This window comes from Barbus barbus (genome assembly GCF_936440315.1).
Source record: "Barbus barbus genome assembly, chromosome: 32".
Classification (NCBI taxonomy): Eukaryota; Metazoa; Chordata; class Actinopteri; order Cypriniformes; family Cyprinidae; genus Barbus; species Barbus barbus.
This window is the reverse complement of record NC_136760.1, coordinates 627,257-652,429: the sequence shown is the minus strand read 5'-3', so window position 1 is coordinate 652,429 and position 25,173 is coordinate 627,257. Positions and strand designations below refer to the sequence as shown.

Sequence of the window (25,173 nt, the reverse complement as noted above, 5' to 3'; positions counted from 1 at the left end):
CTTATATTTAGGCTTTATTTAAAAAAAAAGCTGTGTTCATTTGTGAACATATTGTGATGAACAAAAGAATCATAAACTTTGTAGTTAACAGAGCTTATTTTTTGCAAGTAATTAATTAATTGATTGAGTAATTAATACATTTTTTTAAGGGAACCAGGGTGATGCAAACTTACAAAAACACCTCATGGCTGCAGCGATATATAGTGTAAAATTTAAAGGTCAAATAAAAAAAAAAGACAAAATATTTTCTTTGATTTTATTGTTATTTTATAGATTATTAAATGTGTTATATAGGCATGCAGTGTTATAGGTTTATACACTCTTATAAAAATAAAGGTGCTTCGCAATGCCATAGAAGAACCTTTTTTGTCTAAATGGTTCCATAAAGAACCTTTAACATCTGAAGAACCCTTCTGTTTCACAAAAGCTTCTTTGTGGTGAAAGAAGGTTCTTCAGATTATAAAAAGGTCAGAAAGAGATGGTTCTTTGACTGAATGCTTCTCTGTGGAACCAAAAATGCAAAAATTTCTATATGCATCGCTGTGAAGAGCCTTTTAAGCACCTTTATTTTTAAGAGTGTACATAAAATATTAAAATCTATAACTGAACAGGTTTAGGTATAACAAATAACCCCAAACTAACAATTAAGGGCTGATCCTCCATATTTATTAGTATGTAAGACATATTCACACACACACACACACACACACACACACACACACACACACACACACACACACACACACACACACACACACACACAATTCATCACTGCTGCTTCTGCTTTGCCAGTTTCTCTGCCTCCGTTGCTTTCTTCCGCTTGAGTTTCTTCTTGATGAGCAGCAGGTCGATGTAGACGGGGTAGTTGAGGACACTGGAGGCGCAGAGGAGACCCCCATGAAGCGCACCGGCGATGCCACAGCTGAAGATGTCCTGACCTGGAACACACAAACCACTTCAGATGCTCCCAGCTTTAAAGGGAATTTAAATTTATATTTCTCCAAATATTAAAGAAACGGCTAAAACACATCTCTTCCATCTTTATTTGACCCTCTAACTCTAGCACTCTCTATCATAATTCTATTTTATATGTTTGTTTTCTTTTTTTATTAAAAAAAACGCTTTAACACTGGCACACTATTTGTTTTCTAACTGCTTGTTTTCTTTAAAAAAACGCCTCTAACATTAGCTTTCTCTATTCTATCTACTTGTTTTCTTTTTAAAAAGTGTCTGCTAAATGACTAAATGTAAATGTAAAATATATATTAATACAGTAATAGCAAATATATATATATAAATTTGTTTGCATAATATATGTGTGTGTTCTGTGTATTATTATAATGTATATACAAATACACAAACAAACAGTATATATTTTGAAAATATTTACATGTATATATTTATATTCTTATATTTTATATTATATAGACATATATTTAATATATATATTTTTCTTAAATATATATATATGCATGTGTTTGTATATATATATATTCCTAATAAATATACACAATCCACGCATATATTATGCAAACAAAAACTTATTTTGGATGCGATTAATTGTGATTAATCGTTTGACAACACTAATATATATATATATATATATATATATATATATATATATATATATATATATATATATATATGTGTGTGTCTGTGTGTGTGTGTGTGTCTGTGTGTGTGTGTGTGTCTGTGTGTGTGTGTGTGTGTGTGTTTACATTGAATTAATATAATAATTACACGTTTACTTTGACAGCTTCAAAAACACATTTTGTTTACACTTTACATAAAGGTCCAATTAGTTAACACTTACAAAGAGCAATACATTTGTTACAGTATTTAATAATCTTTGTTAGTATGAGTTAATAATACAGCTGTTCATTGTTAGTTCATGTCAGCTCAGGTGCTTTAAATAATAATAATACACAAAGTTTGGCTTTAATAATGAGATTAACATTAAATTAAATCAATATTGAAGCTGAATAATAACACTACTGTCTTTCTACAGCTAAAATAGTATTAACTGATGAACTTTGCAACATTATATACTGTTGTTTTCTTGTTTATTACTGTGAAGCTGCTTTGAAACAACCTGAATTGTAAATAAATGTGACTTGATTTCTCAATGCTTGATGAATATTTTTCATTGTAAGTTTATAACTAATGTAGTATCAAATGAAACCTTATTGTAAAGTGTTACTTGTATCTCTCAGATGTTTTTGCATCCCCTCTTTAACCCTTTATGGACCCCAGTATGAAAACACAACAGTATAGAGTCGGAGGAGCAGTACCTGACAAGTAAAGGTTTTTGACGGGAGTGTTGCATCGGTTTCGAGCCATGGCCTCTGCGTAGAAGCGCTGCAGATTGTGGTCAGCAGAGTAAATGGCCCCTCGGTTACAGCTGAGATAGTGCATGTTTGTCAGAGGAGTGGCGGCCTCCTGAAACACCAGCTGAAAACACACACACACACACGTTTGTTTTTGTGAATTGTGGGGACTTTCCATAAACTTCTATTACTTTTATTCTGACCAAACGATATTTTCTATCCCCTAAACCTTACAGAAAACCTGTTTGCATTCTTACACTTTCACATAAACATCATTTACTATGTTTAAATCATTTTTCATTGTGGAAAATTTTTCATTTTCTCACACACACACACTCACTGTGTAAACCAGACTGAAACTGCCAATTTAAGCTACTTTTTGTGTTCAGTCTTTAAGAGGGTCAGGGTTTGACTGAATTCTCACAATTTGCATTTCAAATGTATAAATTATTAATATGTCATTAGTGACTTTTGTTTTTTTTGAAAGGCTCTTTATAACTGTTTACATTGGTTCAATTAGAGTTGATGTCATTTTCCTGGAGCTCTTGCTTAGTCACATGACATTTATAGTTCAGATGATTGGCTTACAAACTGTGTCTGGATCAAAGCAGCTGTGATTGAGATGAATGTAAATGCTAACGGATCATTTTCTCCATGTATTATAGACCTGCTTGTCCAGTCCATGATCGGCTGTGTGGGTGGTTCATGAGCAGGAGACTAACGATATGTTTTACAAAGATGTTGTTGATAAAACATCAGCTACAGTTTTAACTCTCAACCTTGTAATCGTATCGCAGTGTTTAGTGAAGCAGTGTTTAGTCAACCTATGAAGGATTCTGCAAATTAAACATATAGGACAAAAGCAATTTAGTATTAAAAAGAAACCGTTATCACTATTTTTCATGTAAAATAACACATTTTGAATCTGCATTTGAGTTTAGTACCTTGTCTCTGAGTTTTGGGAAGTGTTTGCAGGCCCAGTCAAACAGACAGCTGGCAAATCTCATCTTGTAGTTGAAATAATCCTCGCCTCTTTTCCTCACTCTGGTGTCTGTCCAGTCCTCAAACCATTCATAATTCACCATGGTCAGGATGGTCATACACGACTTGCCTGGACAACGAGGAATACGCCGTTAACATGACATTATTAACAGCACAACAGAATCCTGATTTACATTCACAACTACAAAAAACAAACACAAGCTTTAAAAATACAAACAGACTTTGAAGTATGATGAAAAGTACCAAAATAAAATTCTCACTAAATATGAAGTGTCTAAATAAATGAGTGTTTTCTTCTAGTGTATATAGGCAGTTAAATCAGTATTTATTTAAAAGGAATGAACACTTTTCTTCTGCAAAGACACACTAAAGTGATCAAAAGTGCCAGTAAAGGAATGTTGCAAAAGATTTCTGTTTCAAATAAATGCTGTTCTTTTGAACTTTCTATTAATCTGTGAATCCTGAAAAATAAAATGTATCACGGTTTCCACAAAAATATTGAGCAGCACAACTGTGTTCAACATTGATAATAATCAGAAATGTTTGTTGAGCAGTAAATCAGTATATTATTATGATTTCTGAAGATCATGTGACACTGAAGACTGGAGTAATGATGCTGAAAATACAGCTGCAGATCACAGAAATACATTACAGTTTAACAGATATTCACATAGAAAACAGATATATTAAATTGCAATAATATTTCACAATTGTACTGATTTTACTGTATTTTTTTATCAAATAAATAAAAGCCTTTTGAACGGGAGTGTACAGTGAATGACTGGCATTGGTCAGCTGATGGTCAGATGTTACCTGGGTGCCGGATCTGTGATGTGGGGTCTTTGGCTGACGGGAAAGTGATGAGTGCCATGGGAATGTTCTCTGGTGCTTCGTCTTTACTCATACTGAAGAAGTCATCCATCCTACAGGTGAAAGATGGCTTTACATTGACTGCACTTACACATGATGTGCTCACAGACACAGTTCCATCAGAAAACAACAGGAGAGTACAGGGAAGGAACTGGAAATATGTTTTCCCACAGGCAGGGAGATAAGAATTGCTTCTTGGACTGAGAGCAGAAACCCTGTCCAGACAGAAGTATGGCAGCAGGCCCAGAGAGAGAGAGAGAAATGAGACAGACCCGAGACGCCATGCTTTAGGCAACAGCACTATCTAGTGTTTGATTGGCACAACTGCAATCTTCAATCTACTTGTTGCCTTTACTTGTCTTCCATTTATTGTTTGACTCATGTACCACACGTCATTGTTTTAGTTTTTTAAATGCATAGTATTATATTATTTTATATTATGGTGAATCTGTGTTATTTTGTCTTCCCTTGTGAAAAAGAAGTGTGCTTTATTGTTTTGAAACTTATATTTTATAAGTATATTTTTTAAAAACTGCACTTGCAGTTACATAATTGTAATGAAATAAAGGGCCACCTAACTGTGCTTAAAGAGAGTGACTGTTTCTTTAAAAAGTGCACGGTGTAATAATGTCAAATTCATTTTACTTTAAAGCATACATAGGTTTTAATAATATTTTGTTGTGCTTTAAAGAAGTTCAAATTTAAAGGCGATTTTCTCAATATTTAGATTTTTTTGCTCCCTCAGATTCCAGATTTTCAAATAGTTGTATCTCAGACAAATATTGTCCTATCACAACAAACCATACATCAATGGAAATATTATTTATTCAGCTTTCAGATGATGTATAAATATCAATTTCAAAAAATGACCCTTATGACTGGTTTTGTGGCCAGGGTCACAATTATTAATACTTCATGTGTTAATATTGTATGAGGGTTTGTTTTTTATTGTTTTGATTGCTGCTATTGTTGTTTTGTGTTGTGTTTTTGGATTCTTGTGTAATAGGACCCCCTTGAAAACGAGAGGATGCATCTCAAGGGGTTTATCCCAAAGAATAAAATTGATTGCAGTCTAGTTTGATACTGACATGGCATCCATGTCGTTGGATTTGAAGAGCCAGATGCTGGTGGGCACGATGTCTAACTCTTCCTGCGTCGCATCGAACCCCGAGAACACGAGGAACGAGGCTTTACCTGGCCTCATCATATCCAGACGACTCTGAATCTCTGAAAGATCGGAGAAGAGTGCATCTATAGTCTCTCAAGAGCAGTTACACATTGAAGATGATTTATTGCAGCACATAGTTCACCTGGTTTGACTTGTATTTCCGGAGGTAAGAGCTTCTGGAAGGTGTTGAAGATCCCACAGTTGGAGATGATGACAGGAGCACAAATCTCCACGTGCTCATCGCCTTTCTTCACCGTCACTCCTGTCCATCAAACCACGAGGCAGGTCCATCAATGCACACATACAGTGGTGGCCAAAATTACTACCACACAGTATTTACAGCAGCTAAACATGGTTTTAAATCAGTTATTTTTATCTTTTGCTGTAGTGTCAGTAGGAAATATCTTTCTAAACATTCATTTAGCCATTAATTGTAATACTCCAGTGAGATGTTTGAGATCTGATCTGATCATCATCAGTCTGTCTGGAGTGACATGAAGAAACAGAACAAACTGAGACTAAATCCAGAAGAACTGTGTCTCCAAGACGCTTCAAGAAACCTCCTGCAAAGCTACAGTGCTGTTAAAAGTTTAGGCTCTTGTGTAAAAATGCTGTAAAATGAGGATGCTGTCAAAAATAGATTTTCTTGATCAATTAACTTCTATGAACTAAATGAAATCAACATTTGTTGTCAGCATCCTTTGTGTTTAAAGCAGCTTTTGTCCTCGGTGCACTTGAGCAGAGTTTCTCAGGAGCTTTGCAGGAGGTTTCTTGAAGCGTCTTGGAGACACAGTTCTTCTGGATTTAGTCTCAGTTTGTTCTGTTTCTTCATGTCATTCCAGACAGACTGATGGTGATCAGATCAGATCTCAAAAATCTCACTGGATTATTACAATTAATGGCTAAATGAATGTTTGGAAATGTAAACTGATATTTCCTACTGACACACTACAGCAAAAGATACAAATAACTGACTTAAAAACATTTTTAGCTGCTGGAAATACTAGTATTCTGATCATTTTGGCCACCACTGTTGTATTTATTATTGCAGTTTTAATTGGACTCACCATAAGCAGCGCCCTTCTTGTCGACCAGGATCCGGCTGACAGGAGCTCGGACCAGAACGCTACCCCCGTGTTTCTGTATGACTTTAGTGATGTGGAAGGGGATCTCACTGGCGCCTCCTTTAGGGTAATACGCACCACGCTTGAAGTGGTGCAGCATCAGAGCATTGATCATACAGCTGGAATCTTTAGGAGGCACACCTGGAGAAAACAGCACACAAACACTTCTCTAGCCGTTATGTATTATACTGCAGCCAAATTAACTTTGAAAATTATATTATGATTATGATGCTTCAATTGCGATTCTGATCATATGTAATGGTTAAAGACATCCTGAAGGGTGGTGCTGGGGAGGTGGAGGGTTTCTGATTACAGCAAACACAGAACCAAACTATTTATACGTTACGCAGCAAGCTCATTGGCTGCCGGATCAGCAAAGGCCAATCAGCTCGCCTCATGCTGTGATGATGTCATCGTTTGCACATTGCATTAGCGCCATCTAGAGTTTCATGACTGAACTGGATATTAGTAAGACACAAAATGTGCACTATGTTAAAGGTGTTAGTTTTAATAATTTAATGCATGTTAATTTAATTAGAATCAACCCCATGCAGTCGTTAAGCACCATGCTGTACAGGAAAGCACACAGAAAATACGTTTATGATATTATGTGCTGTTTAAAAAATCATGTGTTCTCATGTTATTTGTGTGTGTGAGAGACAGAGAGAAGTATTAATGTTAAAGGTGTTGACCTTTTTTTGTTTATTTGTTTTTCATAGTGTGGTTTTGGGAATTGTATTTAATAAAAATCATTGAACTAGTACCCAAAATTCGAACCTAATACAAGTTCTATTTATTTATTTATTTCACACACACACAAAAAAGTAAGAAAACATTTTCTTAGTATTATTAATATTTTATATTATTATTTTATATTTATTTAAATTTTAAATAGTTGCTATACAATTTTGTTGTAGGTTTCTGCCATTATTATTATTATTATTATTATTATTATTTAATATGCCTTAGTTTCAGTTATTTAATACAAAGTTAAAATTTGCCTTGGCAACTAACTGAAATAAAATATGTTTCTTTCTTTCTTTCTTTCTTTCTTTCTTTCTTTCTTTCTTTCTTTCTTTCTTTCTTTCTTTCTTTCTTTCTTTCTTTCTTTTCCTCACCATAGAAGAAATATGAGAAGATCATATGCAAGTCCTTGTTGGTGGTTAGTCTGTTGTTCACTTCTGTGGCATTGGAGCCTGAGAGACGAAAGATGGATGAGCAGAAGTCAGCGATGCCACTTTTGAGCAGAAACAGAGCCAACCACTGTGGAATCAGCTTTAAGATGGTCAGATAAGGAATCTTCCTGGCTGTGACCTGTGGACAACACAGAGGAGAAGAGATGAGCTCTGAGACAGGAATAATGAGCTTTAGGGTTAAGAGTGTTTGTTTTTTTTTTTTTTTTTTTAGTTAATTTTATAATTTAATTTAATTTTTCATTTTTCATTTCATTTTTAATTTAACTTAATTTTTAATTAAATTTCATTTCATTTAAATTTTTTATTTAATTTAATTTTTATAAGTAAAAATCATAGAAGTACTCAATACATAGACAAGATTAGATAAAACAAAGAAAAAAATACAAACTTATATTGCATGCATTAGTGTCTGAAGGCACAGAGTAAATTTCTTAGTTGTGAATATTAACTAGGTGACATAACTATTTTGCAAATGATTTTCTACCCAGGCAAATGAGCACAGTAGGATAAGCATTGAGCATTCATTCGGTCCACCCGCTGCCAATGCAAACACCAATTAGAGATACTGTATGAGATGCTCTACCTTCATGATCTTGAAGAACTCCTCCACAGCTTTGACATCATCAGGAAACTGCTTCTTCAGGTTCTGCTCCATCTCAGTCTTGCCGCTCAAGATGGCGTAGTCTCTCCGTTTCTCGCTGTCATCAATCACGATGCTGTCAAAATGCTGCGGTAGCTCCACAAACTCCAGCTGACCCTCAGTGATTTGGTCGAAAGCGACCTTCAGAAGACCGTTTTCATGCAGCTGACCGAAGTAGTGGAGTCCTTTTGACATGTAAAATTAAACTCGATTTAAGGACCTACAGTAGATTTGATCTTGAGGCATCAAGAAACAATTCACCCACATAGCCTTTACCTAACTAACACGGAAGTAAAATATTGCATCACAGGTAAGTTGCATTTGTGTATAAACCACAGTTTAATTTTAAAATACTTATAAATAAGCCTAAAAGAATAGTTGACCCAAAAAATGAAAATTTACACTTCCTCTGGTCATCTGAGATTAGGATGAGTTTGTTTCTTCATCAGGTTTGGAGAAATGTCTCAGCAATGGATGCATTTTTGTGGATTATTTGTGTGGATTATTGTGATGTTTTTATCAGCTGTTTGGACTCTCATTCTGACGGCACCCATTCACTGCAGAGCATCCATTGCTTAGACACTGATGCAGAGACACTATAAACCTGAAACACACTCATCCTAATCTCGAATGAACTCAGAGTGAGCAGATTTTTAGCTCATTTTACTTTTTGGGTGGACTATTTCTTCAAAATCCCCCATATGGATCAATAACCATGCTCTATGGTAAGGAACGGTACACACCCACATCAAACTCGAAGCCCTTCTCGGTGAAGGTGTGACAGCAGCCTCCGGCCACATCGTGCTGCTCCAGAACCAGGACTCTCTTCCCCGCTTTGGCCATCGTCGCTGCAGCCGTCATTCCTCCGATCCCACTGCCTATCACAATTGCATCCAGATTCTTTGGAATCTTCTCCTTGGTAAATCCTGGAAATACATAGAAGAAGTAAATATGCATTATATGCACCCACATGTTTCATAAAAATGAGCAAAAAACGTCATTCAAAGCAGCAGTCTTTAGTAAAAAAGTAATATATTTAAAATACATTTATTTCATACTAAGTATAGTTCAAATCTATTAACACATTTACCGACAGATAACTCGAGACTTACTGATATTAAAATTATAATTCAACTTTATTTGGCGTACTACTTGTGCACAATGCACTTTTCTTAATATTAAGTCTAAAATGTGTTTTAATGTCACTTTTAATGTCATGGCAATTGCATGATAATATCAGACTTTAAATGCAAAATATTTAAAGTGCACCTGAAGTATACTAGCAATAGTTCAACTTTAGCACAGTCAAATATACTAAGTATATCTTTAATTGTACTTCAGCACTACTTCTGCACAATTAAAGTGCATTAAGTACAAAATTAGTTGAACTTAAGTATACCAGTTTAGTATACTAAAAGTACAATTGCAGGGCATTTTATTAAGTATAAATATGAAAATGTATTTTTAGTATACTTAGCATAAAATAATAAAATATTTTTCACTAAGGTGTTTGTGCAATATGAGGAATGAACATTCCTGATCTGGGGTAACTCCCAGCATTCTGTGCTGAAGGGCTGGTGGATTATGAAAAAGCCTGATAAGGAGCTCATATGGCCACAAAATATTACCAAATACAGCATTATCTTTCAAATAAGAGGTTTGTGTGAGCTCTACAAGTGTTATCACAGTCAGCTAATCTAATTAAGATACTGGCATAGCCATTGACACACATGTTAATAGTTTTACAATAGGATTGAGCAGACTTTACATAATTAGATTACCTTCAGTGCGTATTATCTGATATAACTAATACTTCTTTCTAAAGTAATAAATGATATGCACATGCATTATTTTAACTGTGGTGTGTTATTTGATATTACATTTAAAGTTAATACATTTAAAGAAAAAAGTACTAAATTGCAACTTCATCATTACAAAGATGCAATTACAAATATATAAAAAATTAGGACATATGATTTCAACAAATATTAGTTAACCATAAATGCTTGTCAGTACATTCAGCAGTACTTTAATCATATTTCATAAACAACAGAATTATTAAACTTCATATAAAGATGTGCTTATATCCTAAGATTGTCAAAAAAAGTAAAAATGTCAACTAATTACATATGGACTTTAAAAAAAAAATGTTAATTTAATTGTAAATAACATGCATTAAAGTGTCTGAAAACATTACATTCAGTTCACACTTAAGTGTATTCATTTAACATACTGTACATTATTTCTGTAATAATAATAATTATTGTTAATTAATAATATTATACCAACCAATAATATATTATTATTATTATTATTGGTTAAAAAAGTATGCTAATGTGTACTACTTTTACAGTGGTCTCATTACAGTATATACCATTTAAAGAATGGTCAGTATTATTTAAAATAAAATAAAATAAAATAAAATAAAATAAAATAAAATAAAATAAAATTAAATTAAATTAAATTAAATTAAATTAAATTAAATTAAATTAAATTAAATTAAATTAAGCACAGTTTGTGTTCAGCAGACGAAAGAAATTTACACAGGTTTGGATTTTTATAAATGTGTACAAAAAAAATTATAAACATTTTTGGTTCACCATAAAATTAACAATTATTGTTTATTAAATTTGTTTTATTATTCATGATCTATCCATGCACTTCATTAAAAAAAAATAAAAATAAAAAATGTGTCCTCATGATATTTAATCACAAACATTAACTGTATAGTATGCACTGACATGAGGGCGGGACAATAACCTGTCACTCACATGATGTCACAGGATTTTGCAAATGACAATGATTTTAATAACTTCTTGGACATTCTTTGAGAAATTTCACTTGGAAATACATCACAATAGAGAAGAAAATGTTGCAATTTCTGTTTCATGAAGACTTGAGCTATTAACTTTGTTTATATACCAAGAATGCTGTGTTCTATAGGATGCTTATTTTAAACATGATGATTAAATGATGGAATTGCATTCGGCAGAAACATGCTCATATGTTGCATTCAAAGATTAGCACACATTAGATTGTCTATTTGCTTTTAAAAGCTGCAGATTAGCAGAACAGGCTTAAAACAATCTCAGGTCATTCGGAGGTCAAAGAAGCATTTAAGCATCTAAAGAAGTCTGGAGACTCACCTTGTTTGAGCACTTTGTCTCTCTTCCTCTGGTCCAGCTCTAAAGGTCCTGCAGGTCTCACTGACTCCACTGTAAACGGACTGGGCTTTCTCAACAGATACCAGTACGTTCCCCCGGCCCAAATCAGGATGCACACCAAAAACACCAGCAGCCACATCCTGAAGAACTGACTCAAATCCCAAATTTATTTGCTCAAATCTTGAGTTTTCTTGAAAAACTATGAGTATCACACATAGGAAGCTTACACAGGAGTTTTAAGCTGAAGATAGACGATTGATGAAAGTCTCGTTTTATATGCAAGCAAAGAGCAAAGGTCTCAGCGAATGAGTTTGCAGTGAAGCAACACTCGAGTGTCATACGTAATCGATCGAGATAAGAGTGGTAATATTTAATACAAGCTATAGCCCACATACAGATCCAAAGCAAACATTTATGTTAGGGAGGTGTGTGTGTGTGTGTGTGTGTGTGTGTGTGTGTGTGTGTGTTTGCGTGTGTGTATTTATGTATGTGTATGTATGTATGTATGTATGTCTGTATGTGTGTGTGTGTGTGTGTGTGTGTGTGTGTGTGTGTGTGTGTGGTATGAATGTAAAACCCAAGCAGACTGATTGTAGTTAGTTTAATTGGGCCTGGAAAACCTTATCGATATATGTCTGTCATAAAGTAATATAGATAAACACAGTGCACATACAAAGATGTTTTTGTCTTATTTTAATTACCTTATCTGGTTATGATAACTTGAAGAATAAATTTCCACACTCTTGCTTAATTTAACAAGATAAAAAAAAAAAACTCAAAGCAGCTGAGACGTGAAGATAAAGCCTTTTGCTGAATGCAGTATCAGGATTGATAAAAATTATGTTTTCTACATTCATAAAGTAACAATTCTCCTTTGCTACACTGAGGTGCTTAATGATTGCTTTGAGTTTCATCAGTGAATATATATATATATATATATATATATATATATATAAATATATGTGTGTGTGTGTGCATGTTTATGTGGTTTATGAGGACACAAATGTGTATAATGACATGGGTATGACAGAGGTATTACAATATGAAGGTGGTTTATGAGGACACTGCCTATGTCCCCGTAATTCAAAAGGCTTAAAAAACATACTAAATGGTGTTTTTTTGAAAATCTAAAAATGCACAAAGTCTCCTGTGAGGGCTAAGTTTAGGTGTAGGGTTGGTGTAGGGCAATAGCACACACAGTTTGTTCAGTATAAAAACCATTACGCCTATGGAGAGTCCCCATAAACCACAAAAACCAACGTGTGTGTGTGTGTGTGTGTGTGTGTGTGTGTTATTCCACACAGATAAGATATTATATACATACTAATTTCCTATATATTTAAAAAAGAAAAAGATTATTCAGTATTTTTCAGGACATAGAATGAAGCCAAAAGCATGCCTTTATTATCTGTCCTGAAAAAAGTTACTTTCATATATATTTATTTATGCATTTCTCAGAACTTATTTCATTTTCTGTGCCAATTTTACAGTGTCTTTTAATCAAATGGTCTTGATCATTTACCGAACCTTACGTTTTTCCAACCCTATGAGTTTCATTCTTCTGTTGAACAGTAAAGAATACAAATAAGAAACAGTCGATGGTTGCCATTGACTTCCATTGTATGAGGAAAATCAATGGCTACCATCAACTATTTAGTGGCCAACAATCTTCAAAATATCTTTGGTGTTCAACAGAACAGAGAAACTCATATAGGTTTGGAACGACATGAGGGTGTATATATATACAGTATATACATATATATATATATATATATATATATATATATATATATATATATATATATATATATATATACACACACACACACATGCATACATACAAATACACACACACACACACACACACACACACACAAAAACATGTTCAGAGAACACTCAGAAATAACTTATTTTTTTCTCCATAACTTAATTCCAACATTAGTAAATGTTCAAAGAACATATTTTTGTTGGCAGAAAGATCACTTTCTCTGAGATTCAAACTCTTGAAACCTGAAGAACCTCGTTCCAAAATATAGTAAAATTACCCTGCAGTTACTGGCTCAGGTTACAGTGTTTTTTCAGCTGCTTACACACTAAATATTTACTGTCTCACAGTTTCTGAAGGCTGTCACTCAAACAGCAGAAGCACACACCAAATCTGCAAAACCAGACACTAATTCTCAGCCTTTGACTCAGTTTTCAATTTCATGAAACACTTTTTGCAAAACACAACACACAATTCTCTCTGTAACACACACAAATCTAACAGGAAGTATCTTGATTTCCTTTTTCAAACACAACCAATCAGGATGCCTCACTAATTCATCACTAACTCCGCATGTGCTTCACTGAACCCCAACCAATTAATAAACACACATCTACACAACTGTTTATATTCTTTGCTACTGTGTAATACTGTATTCACAGCCACAAATGCTTACAGTAAAAAAAAAGCTTGCTTTACAGTTTTTTCTGAATGCTTAAGCGCTAATCGTGATTCTTGTAGCACAATTTCTAAAACTATTAATACGTATAGCAAAACCACTCACTGAGTTTGCAAAACTAAAAGCACAAACACTGATTTACACTCAGTTTGCAATTTTGTAACACACACTTTGCAAAACTGTAGGTACAATTCACTGCACAACACTCTTTTTGCAGAACTTTAAGCACAACTCACTGCTTACACTCAATTACCAAATTTCCAACACACTCCTAGCAAAATTATACACATGTATGGCTATCATTAACACTATTTTGCCAACTGTCTGGCACACTTTCACATGTGAAAACTGTTTTAGATAATTACTTCACTTTGCAATCAGCCTAAGCACTATAAGTAAGCCACAGGTAAGCTGTCTGTGTGGAGTACAATGGAAGGAGCAGTAAGAGTGAGAAGAATGAGAATCAGAGGAGGCCGAGGGAGAGGACGTGGAGGTGAAGAAGTGAGAGGGTTAGAGGACGTTAGAGGAAGAGGAGAAGGAGGAGCAAGAAGAGGACGAGGAGGGGAAAGAGGAAGGGTAAGAAGAGTAAGAAATAGAATAACTGATGACATCAGAGCTACAATAGTGGACCATGTCATCAACCATGGGATGACCCTGAGGGAAGCTGGCCAACGGGTTCAGCCTAATTTGAGCCGCTACACTGTGGCAAGCATCATTAGGACATTTCGAAATGAGAATCGGTAAGTACTTTGTAGCACTGCCATACTCTAATGAGAAACACAACAGTCCCATACATGCAAAAATACTTAAATTGTTACTTTACAGAATTGCTAGACGTCCAGATGTTGGGGGCAGAGGAAGAATGTTCACTCCAGAGCAAGAGACCCATATAGTGAACATGGTGATTGCCAATAATGCAATAAGACTGCGCGAAATACAGCAGCGCATAATTGATAATGACACCATCTTTCAAAATATACACAGTGTAAGCAAGTCGTGTACTTGCACGCCACAGAATAAGAATGAAGCAAATTTACAGAGTTCCTTTCGAGAGAAACACAGAACGTGTAAAGCAACTGCGATATGACTATGTGCAGGTAAGCTATAGTGTCATTGGTTCTGAATTTGGAAGTGCATACTGTAGTGCTGTGCATGGGCCTGATGTGTTGCATTTGTTTTGTCTTGTCCAGAGAGTGATGGAACTAGAAGCAGATGCCATGGGACATGAGCTACTTTTTGTAGATGAGGCCGGTTTTAACCTCAGTAAAACCAGAAGACGTGGCAGGAACATTATTGGACACCGTGCCATCATCAATGTCCCAGGACAACGTGGTGGTAACATAACCATGTGTGCAGCTATAAGCCAAAATGGTGTTGTTCACCATCATGCAACCATAGGCCCATACAACACTGCACACATTATTGCATTCTTGGACACCTTACATGACATGCTCACTGTTCAGAGACCAGAGCATACCCGATATGTCATCATATGGGACAATGTTAGTTTCCATAGGGCTGCTTTGGTCCGCAACTGGTTTACAGACCACCCATCCTTCATGGCACTCAACCTCCCTCCATACTCTCCATTCTTAAATCCCATCGAGGAGTTCTTCTCTGCCTGGCGCTGGAAAGTGTACGACCGTCATCCTCATCAACAGGTAGCCCTTTTACAGGCAATGGAGGAGGCATGTGGAGATATTGACCAGGCATCATGTCAGGCCTGGATACGGCATTCAAGGAGATATTTTCCCCGGTGCCTTGGACTGGAGGATATCGCATGCGATGTGGACGAAATTTTGTGGCCGGACCCAGAAAGACGACATGATGTAGGCTGATTGTCTTTTTTTTTTTTTTGGAAAATTACTATTTTGTGTTCTGACTTTGTCTTGGTTTTGATGAGTGTGAATAAACACCAATACTTGAAGTTTGGATCCTTGTATGTTTACATGACACTATGAAAAAAGTATGACCTCAAATTGACATCTGTACACAGAGAAAGCAAAAGCCAGATGTGTTTTGTATTCATACCATCAGTGTGTAGTTGGCACATTGTGTGCTTAGTAGATGATGGCTTGTGTTTACTGTTTGATACGAAAACACAATTTTTACGAAGGTGTGAAGAGTTAATCTAGCTGTGTTCGCTTTTGCAAGAGAACTACAATGTTTTGATAATTGGGTGAAAGGTTTTCTTATTTGTGTGTAGAGTTTTGCAAAAATAGCCAATAGTTACAAAAAATGTGCTTAAGCAATCAGAAAAAACTGTAAGTCTTGCTTTCTGTGTTTACTGTGAATTTTTCAACATCTCTCTGTCAGTTACTTTCAATCTTGAACAGAAATGTATTTACAGTTTTTATCAACTGCTTACACTGTTTTCAAAATTTTCACACAAATCCAAGAATTGCAGACAAAATGCAAAATACCTCACATCTCTTGCAAAATGAAGCACTGCATTCAAAATATCACAAACACATCTCAAAAGCAAACATTTGCAAACACCTTTGCCATAATATTAATTCCTGTTAGATTTGTGTGTGTTACATAGAGAATTGTGTGTTGTGTTTTGCAAAAAAGTGTTTTATGAAACTGAAAAAGGCTGAGAATTAGTGTCTGGTTTTGTAGATTTGGTTTGTGCTTCTGCTGTTGAGTGACAGCTTTCAGAAACTGTGTGACGAGTGAAGATTTAGTGTGCAAGCAGCTGAAAAAACACTGTAAGGAGCTCATGAAAGAAGAGCTTTAGGTTTTGAATAGCTATGTGTGTGTGTGTGTGTGTGTGTATGATACTGTATATACAAACATATAATATTATGGCACAGGTGTTTGCAACATAAGACAAATGTTTGCTTTTGAAATGCGCTTCTGATATTTTGAGATTTATAGAGATGTGATGCGTTTTGCATTTTGTGCATGCAATTCTTGGATTTGTGTGTAAAGTTTTGAAAAAAGAGGCAAAGGTTTGAAAATGTGTGTAAGCAGCTGAAAAAACCTTGCAAACAGGAGCTGGAGAGAGAGAGAGAGAGAGAGAGAGAGAGAGAGACGTGGGGCAGCGGTACAGAGCTGGAAAAGAAGCTTACAGGATGAAAAGCTCAATCCTGAGATGAGGATCAGAGAATGAGCTTAAGTTCTGGAAACGCAGGAAGACAGAGAGGTCTGACACCCAAATCCCGTTATCACAGCAGCCAATGAGCAGCACTGATTCTGATTTACACACAGAGCATTAATGCAAGATCACACCGCCGTTTGCATGGCCTCCCAGGGCTTTTTTAATGCCAGCATCAGATGCAATTGAAAAGCATGTGAAATCTTCAGTGCCGTATTGATTTGGGGTACATTTACACATTTTAAGAAATGTCATTTTTTAGTCCATCGCCATCAATTGGTTTTTATGTTTCATTGCATGGGCAAAACTGAAGAATGAAAGCATGCACATTTGGAATGACATGAGGGTGAGTAAATAATGACACCACTTTAATTTTGGGGTGAACCGTGTCCCTTTAAAGTCAAATTAGGGTTCCACTCTTTCATTTCAACCAGTAAGACATTTGGTTAAATGCTATTGAGTTTATTTTAAAAAGAGACATATCACAAGAGGTATTGAATGACATGAGAGAGTCTTCTGTGTAGTATCCAAAACTAAAGTGGTTGCTAAAAAAATAGTTTCTAGTACAAATATTGAAGTTTTATACAACATTAGCCCTGCTGCTACGTTATAATGCATCCACCCTTCTCCTTGAACGGGTTCTTGTCTTCTGGGACTCCTTTGACCAGCGGGTCTTCAGCCGACAACCCCTCAACAAACGCAATGATCTCTGGGGCTGTTGTTGAGACCTGAGAAGAAGAGTCAGGAAAGATGCTTTAAGTTTCATTGACTGCCACCGTCTTCCTCAGAATGGGAATCAAATACGTAAGCAATCAGAAATCTGTAATCTTTTAATCACACTCATGTCATTCCAAAACATAAAAGAAGATATTTTAAAGAATGTTAGTAACCAATGAGTTTCAGTTTTCTTTGACTTCCATAATATGGACGAAAATTACAATGGAAGTCAATGGGAAGCAAAACTGTTTGGTTTGAAACTGTTCTTTAGTATAATGTTCCCAGAAGATAGAGAGTCATACAGGTTTGGAACGACACAAGGGTGAGTAAATGATGACTGAAAGCTCATTTTTGGGAGGACTGAGCTCTCACCGCTGTTCGAGGAGTGTTCACTTCCAGCTTTAGCTGCTCCAGCTCCATCTTTAGGATGTCTTTATCTGACATGTCCCGAGCCATCCTGCCTGTCCAGAGGACATCAATCAAATATGATGCATGTGAAATTAAGCTCAATATTCAGTCTGAAAATGTCTCACATACAATGCTTGTACACTGTATAAAGTAGTAATCTAACAACTTATTTATCTCATAACAATCCGTGAAAAACATTACATAAAGATAGGAAATTAGTATATTTAGAATTAATATATTTAGGTTGATTCAGTGATGTCATATTATATTTCTGATTTGAATAAAATCACAGTTTATTTTTAGGTAACCATTTTTTCGGTGTATTGTTAAAAGCACTTTATATCATTATAAAATTGCTGGAAACCACTTTGTAAAACATTACTTTACAAATTTGATAATAAAGATTATTGGCATATGTTTTACAAGAAAATCCAATTTTAGCGTTTCTGCTGTTTGTTTTTCAGTTCTTTGTAATTATTTGTGAAATTGACAAGCATTTTCTAAGCAAAACGTGCTTCTATGCCAAGTGTTTTTCACTGAAGAAAATGATATTAAAAAGGTAAGTGGTTGCAAACAATTTATTTTAGCTACATGTAAAAAAAAAATGTTGAAAGTTAGTCAACTAAATTTGTTTATTTAAATGTAGCTAAAATAAATTGATTGCAACCACTTACCTTAAAAATGTTTTAGTTAAATTCAATGAATCTTTTTTTTTTCAGTGATAGCACGAAAAAACTCAGGTCTGGTTGTTTCAGTAAAATAGTTTTTTAGTGTGACTGTATACATTCTGACCAAAAACAACAACAACACTCACTCACTCTCTCACACACACACACACAGAGACACACACAAAGTCCTCTATTTACCTGTTGAATGGGACTGGCAGCAGTCAGAGAAAAGTTGCTAGGAGATCATCAGCATCGAGGCTCCTCTCCTGTCTGTCTATGAACAGACTACGCTCTGATCTCTGGCTCTTCTCCTCTATTTCTCTCCTCCTCATGTGTGGTGGGGATTGCGCTCTGATGTCATCAATGCCCTGATCTCATTAGGCCAATCAGAGGAAATAGGACGGCCGTGAGGAGTCACCTCTAAACAACATTAAAATACTGCAGGGCTGCCATTGTGCCTCACATTATGCACTGATGGAATTACTCTGTCAACTATCATCAGTGGCTCTTAGTAAGGATCTTCAGTGTAGACAGAGCTCAGTGTGATTGGTATATCTCAGGCAATAAGCAGAGCATTGGTTGAAACAGTAAATATTCATTTCTGTAGATAAATATTCAGTGAGAGACACTGAAGAAGTCCTCAGATGGCCTGGAACCAAACATGTCATACTCCTGCCTCAGATTCAATTAAACTGGAGTAATGATGCTGAAAATACAGCTGCAGATCACAGAAATAAATTACAGTTTAACAGATATTCACACAGAAAACTGCTGTTTGAAATGATAATATTTGACTGTTTTTACTGTATTTTTGGATAAAATGCTGTGGAGAGCAGAAGAGACTTTTAAAAAGAAACACAACCCTAAACTTTTGAACAATAGTGTGCGCTGGAGTATTAATGGACTGAAGAAGGAAGAAAAAATTAAACATTTTTAATTATATTCATAAACCAAATCTTGATCATTATTAAAATTGGTTTTAAAAATCACATTAATAAAGCATTTTGTTCAATATTGTTTATTAAATACATGTCTCTTTTTAACACATCAAAATGCATAAAATAGTAGAGTCCTTCTAATACAATAAATGTTGTGCTTGTATAAGAGCTATTTGAATTGCATGCTATAGATATGAACAACACTGAAAAAAAGGTGTAGAATTTAATTAGAAGGAATTTACACTCAGAAATTGCTAGTCAATTTCACACAAAAATTACAAAGGAGTTTCAAGAACACACTGAAATTAATGTGAAATTTTGAAACAGAAAAACTGAAAATAGTATCTTTTGCAATCTTTGTTTTAGTTAGTAAACACTTTTTTAAAAGTGTGACACCATTTTGTGTGTTTGTGTGTGTGTGTGTGTGTGTGTGTGTATTTGAAGCACATTATCAAATTGAAATGTTGTTTATGAAATAAAGTAGTCTTGAGATCTCTCAGATGCTTGTGTTGTGTGTTAAACTCCATATGAAGTGTTTCTCAGCTCCAGGTGCGTTTGGCCGTCATCCACAGCATCATGGCCCAATAAACTGCTCAGCGCAGGATTACTCTGCTTAATAACCGCAATGCTTTCTTACATTCCCCGTGTTGGAAAAACAAGACTATTATCTGATGATTAAGAGTGTTTCAAGTCCACGTCTAAACAGCTGTTTTGGATAGTTTTGGAGAAGAACACTGCCAGACCTGAGCAGGCTTGAATTAGCTCCAAACTACATTTATATCTGCTGTTTCTACTCATGAACTCTGGGTAAGCCGGTTTCTCTGGATCTGGGTCAGGCCCCCTTCGTCCAGGATTACCAGCTTGATTCCTGATCAGTGACTTCACCGCATCATCATGACGAGGAGCTTGTAAAAGCATATGGTCAAAGACCAATCTAAACAATAAGAGTTTAATACAGAGGTATATTTTAGAAAGTGTCCTGGTGCAAAAACTAATGACTATCATGCACTATTACATGATTTACACACACACAAATGTATTTTAGTGTAACAGTTCATCTTGTCATTTAGAACCAGAATCATTATGGAGGACATTAAAAGTCTCTATTTAAGATCATAACCAAAAACTAATGAATTGTCATTTTAAATCTTCACCAATCTTTGCCACTATCCTTCAAACCAGGTCAGCAAAGTTTTTAATCATTTAAACTAGAGCTGTCAAACAATTAATTGCGATTAATCGCATCCAAAATAAAAGTTTACATAATATACACACTGTGAACCCCAATTTTGTCATTAATAAAGAAATCAAGTTATCATAACTTAGCATTACTTAAAATGACAAAACTTAAACAGGCATCTTTAATGAACTCATTTGGGAGCAAAAATCTTTTGAATTTTGAATTCAAGTGTAACTAGATAAAAAAGTTTGCCAAGACAAATTTAGCATGATTAACATGTTTTATCATGATTAACCTGTTGCTAGCATGATTAGCATGTTACTAACATGTTGCTAGTATGTTACTAGCATATTGCTAGCCTGTTTCTAGCATGATTAGCAACTTTTCACTTTCAGTCAGTATTAGTACACGATGTAACTACAGAAGAGTCAAGTCTTAACTAGGAAAATTATCAAAACTCTTTGGTCATTTTTGAGTGAGATGCTAATGGTCTAATCCGATTCAATGATCTATGCTAAGCTAAGCTAAAAGTGCTACCCCCAGACACGGAGATCAGCTGAATAGATTCAAAAACGGTAAAACTCAATTGTTTAACTCTTGGGGAGTTGGAAAATGAGCCTATTTCCAAAAAAAGTGGAGTGTTCCTTTAAACTAGTTTAATGTCTGCTCAGACTAAGCTTACATTATCAACAGCACTGACGCGGAAAACAGGAGTTGTGTAGTTCTATGGAGAATAAGAGGCATGTTCTGTGACGACCAGAGAGAGGTTAATAGGTCTCCTAAGGAATTCAAGTCTTTGTCTTGTATGGGGGAAGACCTGCCCAAAACAGTCTGTAGCTCGTGATTTTCTATCACAAGTTTACATGTGACCATCAGTCTTGATTACTTGCAACAAATTTGACAGTCTCCTTCCTCAATTGGAATTATCAATAAGTGTTCGTTTGTCTCAAGGTTGAAAGCTGTTCTGTGAAAGAGGCTTGCTTGCTTCAGAGTAGTTGGAGCTAGGATTTGGACAGATTTATGCCGTTGTCCTGGGCCCCTCTTTGTGGAATCTCAGCTTCTCATGTTTCGATGTTCTAATTGAATCTTAAATTTGTCTGATTCAGTCTCTGATATCCTACAATATTATGTAAGCCTTTTTCTGCCATGGAATAAAAATTTAAAAAAGTATTTGTGATGCTATATCTCACAATTCTGACTTTTTTCCTTGCTATTTGGAGAGAAAAGAAAATCAGCATTGTGAGCATCAAAATCAGCATGAACTCGAAATTCTTAGAGGAAAAGTTAGAATCGTGATATGTGAATTAGTAATTACAAGAAAAAAATAAAATCGGTAGATAAATTCAGAGGAAAAAATTAATTGCAAAATGTAAACTCAGAATTCAGAGAAGAAACAAAAAAGAGATCCATAAACTCAGAACTGTGAGGAAAAAATAATCTGAAAAATTTAATTCTGATAAATAAAGTCAAGTCAAGTCAGCTTTATTTATATAGCGCTTTTAACAATACAGATTGTGTTAAACCACTTAACAGTATCAAATTGGAGGATAGAGTTTCAGTAATGTATAATAATAAGATTAAACATTCAAGTTTCAGTTAAAGGCATTTTATTATTGAATTCAGTGATGTCATTCTCTAGCTCAGTTTAGTTTAAATAGTATCTGTGAAATCAAATTGACGATAATCGCTAGAAATCAAGTGTCCCCAACTGAGCAAGTCAGAGGCGAATGATGTCCGAATGATGAGATACAACGGTGTGATTGCCTTTTTTATTTTGTGGCAGAAACAGCCTCCCATATTATAGATATTTAAAGAAACATGATAAAAAATTCTCAAAAACGTTCTGCATGTGAGAAAAAGGTCAAAATTACTAATATTTCTGCTATAGTTCTTCAGTTTTCATAGAGGAGGAAGTTAAGTAATATTTGAAATACTTTCATTGTGGTAACTCATTGTTAAGCTCACTGATAAGATAACAATGAGTAGTGATATGACATGAGTTGAAAATGTTATTCTTACAAAGTGTTCTAAATCAGACTCAAATATTTTATTCTGAGGTGTTTCACGTTTCATTCTCAAGCACACAAAACACACTAGCATCTCCTAACAGTTTGAGAGCAGATTATTGTAGCATGTTTGGCTGTTCTGCTGTATCCCCCTGAGCCTCCTCCAGCATCTGCTTGTACTGGCTTTTGAAGAATCCAGCCTTGTAAAAGGAGAAAATATGCATGAATAAAACATTTATCAATATAGACAGTGTAGACCGGTGAAACTGAAATGCCAGTGATTAAAACTGACTTGAACGATGGCGATATACCTTATAGAGGGCTGCTGTGATGAGAGCCAGTAGCAGCAATCCTCCTATTACACTTCCAATGATCTCTTTAGTCAGGTCAGCCTCCTCATACACCTCCACTTGAGTATTAATCTACACACATGTAAATGTGAATTTTTAGTGCTGTCAGAAGTCACACAAATTATGTAGAATATTATTGTAGATATGTACAGTAGATTAAGTAATTTTCAGAAGCAACAAATAAAATTGGAAAAACAAACACGAAACTGGTAAATAAAATTATTTGATATATTTGATCTATATACAATTTAATAACATATAGCCTAGTTTTATTTATGAATGGGGTATTCGTCGATTGCATGCGTTCAGAGATTCCAGTGTTGACAGCTCTGTAAAATAACCTACTACTGGAAGCTCTGTCGTTTTGCTGTAGCATTATATAGCTAAAAATGTGAAAAGTACAAACACACAAAGTTTAAAGTTACTTCCAATTCTAAAAAAAGAATGTAGTAATTGATGTAATTAATACACAAGCCTGATTTTTGTTTTAGCTGCAGAATCCATTGTACATAAAATAAAAAAAAATTAAAAACCCACACACATTTCAGAAATAAATCAAGAAGCCACCTGGGAACCCAAGCATAAGAAAACGAATGTAACATTTGTTAACCCACAGTAACCGTTTTTAACCCATTAATTGCCTATTTTTGTTTGCTGCATCTCTGTCAGGACCACTATAATCAAAGATGATTGACAATTAGCATACAGTTTGGATTGGCGGAATGGCTCTGTTCTGGGCAAGAACTCCCTGCGCATCCATGCAGCCTAGCATGGTTGAGAGCAGGGAGAGCAGTGATAACCCCCCAAAACAAAACCATATGCTGATATCCCCCAACACAAACTGATAGCAAAATCTCAAAGCCTTTAGCAACAAGAATCTTCCCCGTAACCAATACCAAAACAAATATTTTGCAAAACCCACATAACCTGGAGCAACAAGCATGTTGCCTTCAACAGATGGCCTAATGAATGTCGCTAATACCTTATAAGCTTAAGCGATATGTTCTCCATTACACCTGATAGGCTAAGAAAAACATATTTCCAATTCAACTACAGCTTTAAGAACAAGCATGTTCCAAATAATGACCAGATTGCTCCAGAACAAGCATGTTCCCAATAACGACCAGACAGCTTAAGAACAAGCATGTCCCCAATACAACTACAGCTTTTAGAACAAGCATATTCCAACAACAACCAGATAGCTCTGGGACAAGCGTGTTCCCAACAATACAGCTTTGACTAAGAACAAGCATGTTCCCAATTAGGGCTGGGCGATATGAGCAAAAATTCATAGCTTGGTATTTTTTGGCTGATTTGCGGTATACGGTATATATGTCGCATTTATTGTTTATTAACTACAAATATTTCAGCAAAATGTATATTTTAGTCAGTTATTGCGCTCCTATTTCATTCCGCTCTGTCTGTTTGGCGCGCACGTTATAAATGAAGTCTGTGAAGTTTAGAGGAGAATCGCAAAGCAAAAGCTCATAAGACAACACCACACTCATTGGCCTCATCCAGGATGGTGACGAGTCTGCCTACAAACAGGAGGTTAAGGAGCTGGCTGTCTGGTGCAGTCTTAACAACCTGGAGCTTAACACACTCAAAACAGTGGAGATGATCGTGGACTTCAGGAGAAACCCCCCCTGCTCTCCCCCCACTCACCATCATGAACAGCACTGTGACTGCAGTGGAGACATTCAAGGTCCTGGGATTCATCATCTCTCAGGACCTGAATTGGAACACTTACATAAGGGGCAGTCATGGCCTAATGGATAGAGAGTTGGACTTGTAACCCGAAGGTTGTGGGTTCGAGTCTCAGGTCCGGCAGGGATTGTAGGTGGGGGGGGGAGTGAATAACCAACACTCTC

General features: G+C 35.4%; 3 protein-coding genes across 4 annotated transcripts in view; all 3 read right to left on the bottom strand.

Moving 5' to 3' along the window:
* Positions 1-768: 768 nt before the first annotated feature.
* Positions 769-11,630, bottom strand: LOC306852047 (inactive all-trans-retinol 13,14-reductase-like; the record flags this gene model as incomplete). Its single annotated transcript, XM_079388644.1, has 11 exons — positions 769-938; positions 2,292-2,451; positions 3,272-3,438; positions 4,143-4,252; positions 5,288-5,426; positions 5,510-5,629; positions 6,435-6,632; positions 7,610-7,805; positions 8,271-8,512; positions 9,071-9,253; positions 11,474-11,630. The coding sequence occupies 11 exons, from the start codon at positions 11,628-11,630 to the stop codon at positions 769-771; spliced, it is 1,842 nt and encodes a 613-aa protein (XP_079244770.1).
* A 5,540-nt stretch (positions 11,631-17,170) lies between these two features.
* LOC306852612 (guanine nucleotide-binding protein G(I)/G(S)/G(O) subunit gamma-T2-like) lies at positions 17,171-19,132 on the bottom strand. Its single transcript, XM_079389589.1, has 3 exons — positions 19,027-19,132; positions 18,125-18,213; positions 17,171-17,763 (listed from the first exon to the last, which is right to left on the bottom strand). The coding sequence occupies exons 2-3, from the start codon at positions 18,206-18,208 to the stop codon at positions 17,638-17,640; spliced, it is 210 nt and encodes a 69-aa protein (XP_079245715.1). The 5' UTR covers positions 18,209-18,213; positions 19,027-19,132; the 3' UTR covers positions 17,171-17,637.
* Positions 19,133-22,412: 3,280 nt separating this feature from the next.
* The window catches only part of LOC306852566 (integrin alpha-X-like), a 39,976-nt gene continuing 37,215 nt past the window's right edge, over positions 22,413-25,173 (bottom strand). For both annotated transcript variants that reach the window (XM_079389498.1, XM_079389499.1), the window contains 2 exons: positions 23,264-23,374; positions 22,413-23,152 (listed from right to left, as the gene is read on the bottom strand). In XM_079389498.1, coding sequence (XP_079245624.1) covers positions 23,069-23,152; positions 23,264-23,374 — 195 coding nt within the window. In that variant the 3' untranslated portion in view covers positions 22,413-23,068. The remainder of the gene's footprint in view (positions 23,153-23,263; positions 23,375-25,173) is intronic.

What these genes read in the sequence shown, in the direction of transcription:
- LOC306852612 (XM_079389589.1), bottom strand. Translation starts at nt 18,208, where the DNA reads ATGGCTCGGGACATGTCAGATAAAGACATCCTAAAGATGGAGCTGGAG. An exon ending in TGAACACTCCTCGAACAGCG is followed by an intron (nt 17,764 to 18,124) that starts GTGAGAGCTCAG and finishes TCTTCTTCTCAG; the next exon opens with GTCTCAACAACAGCCCCAGA.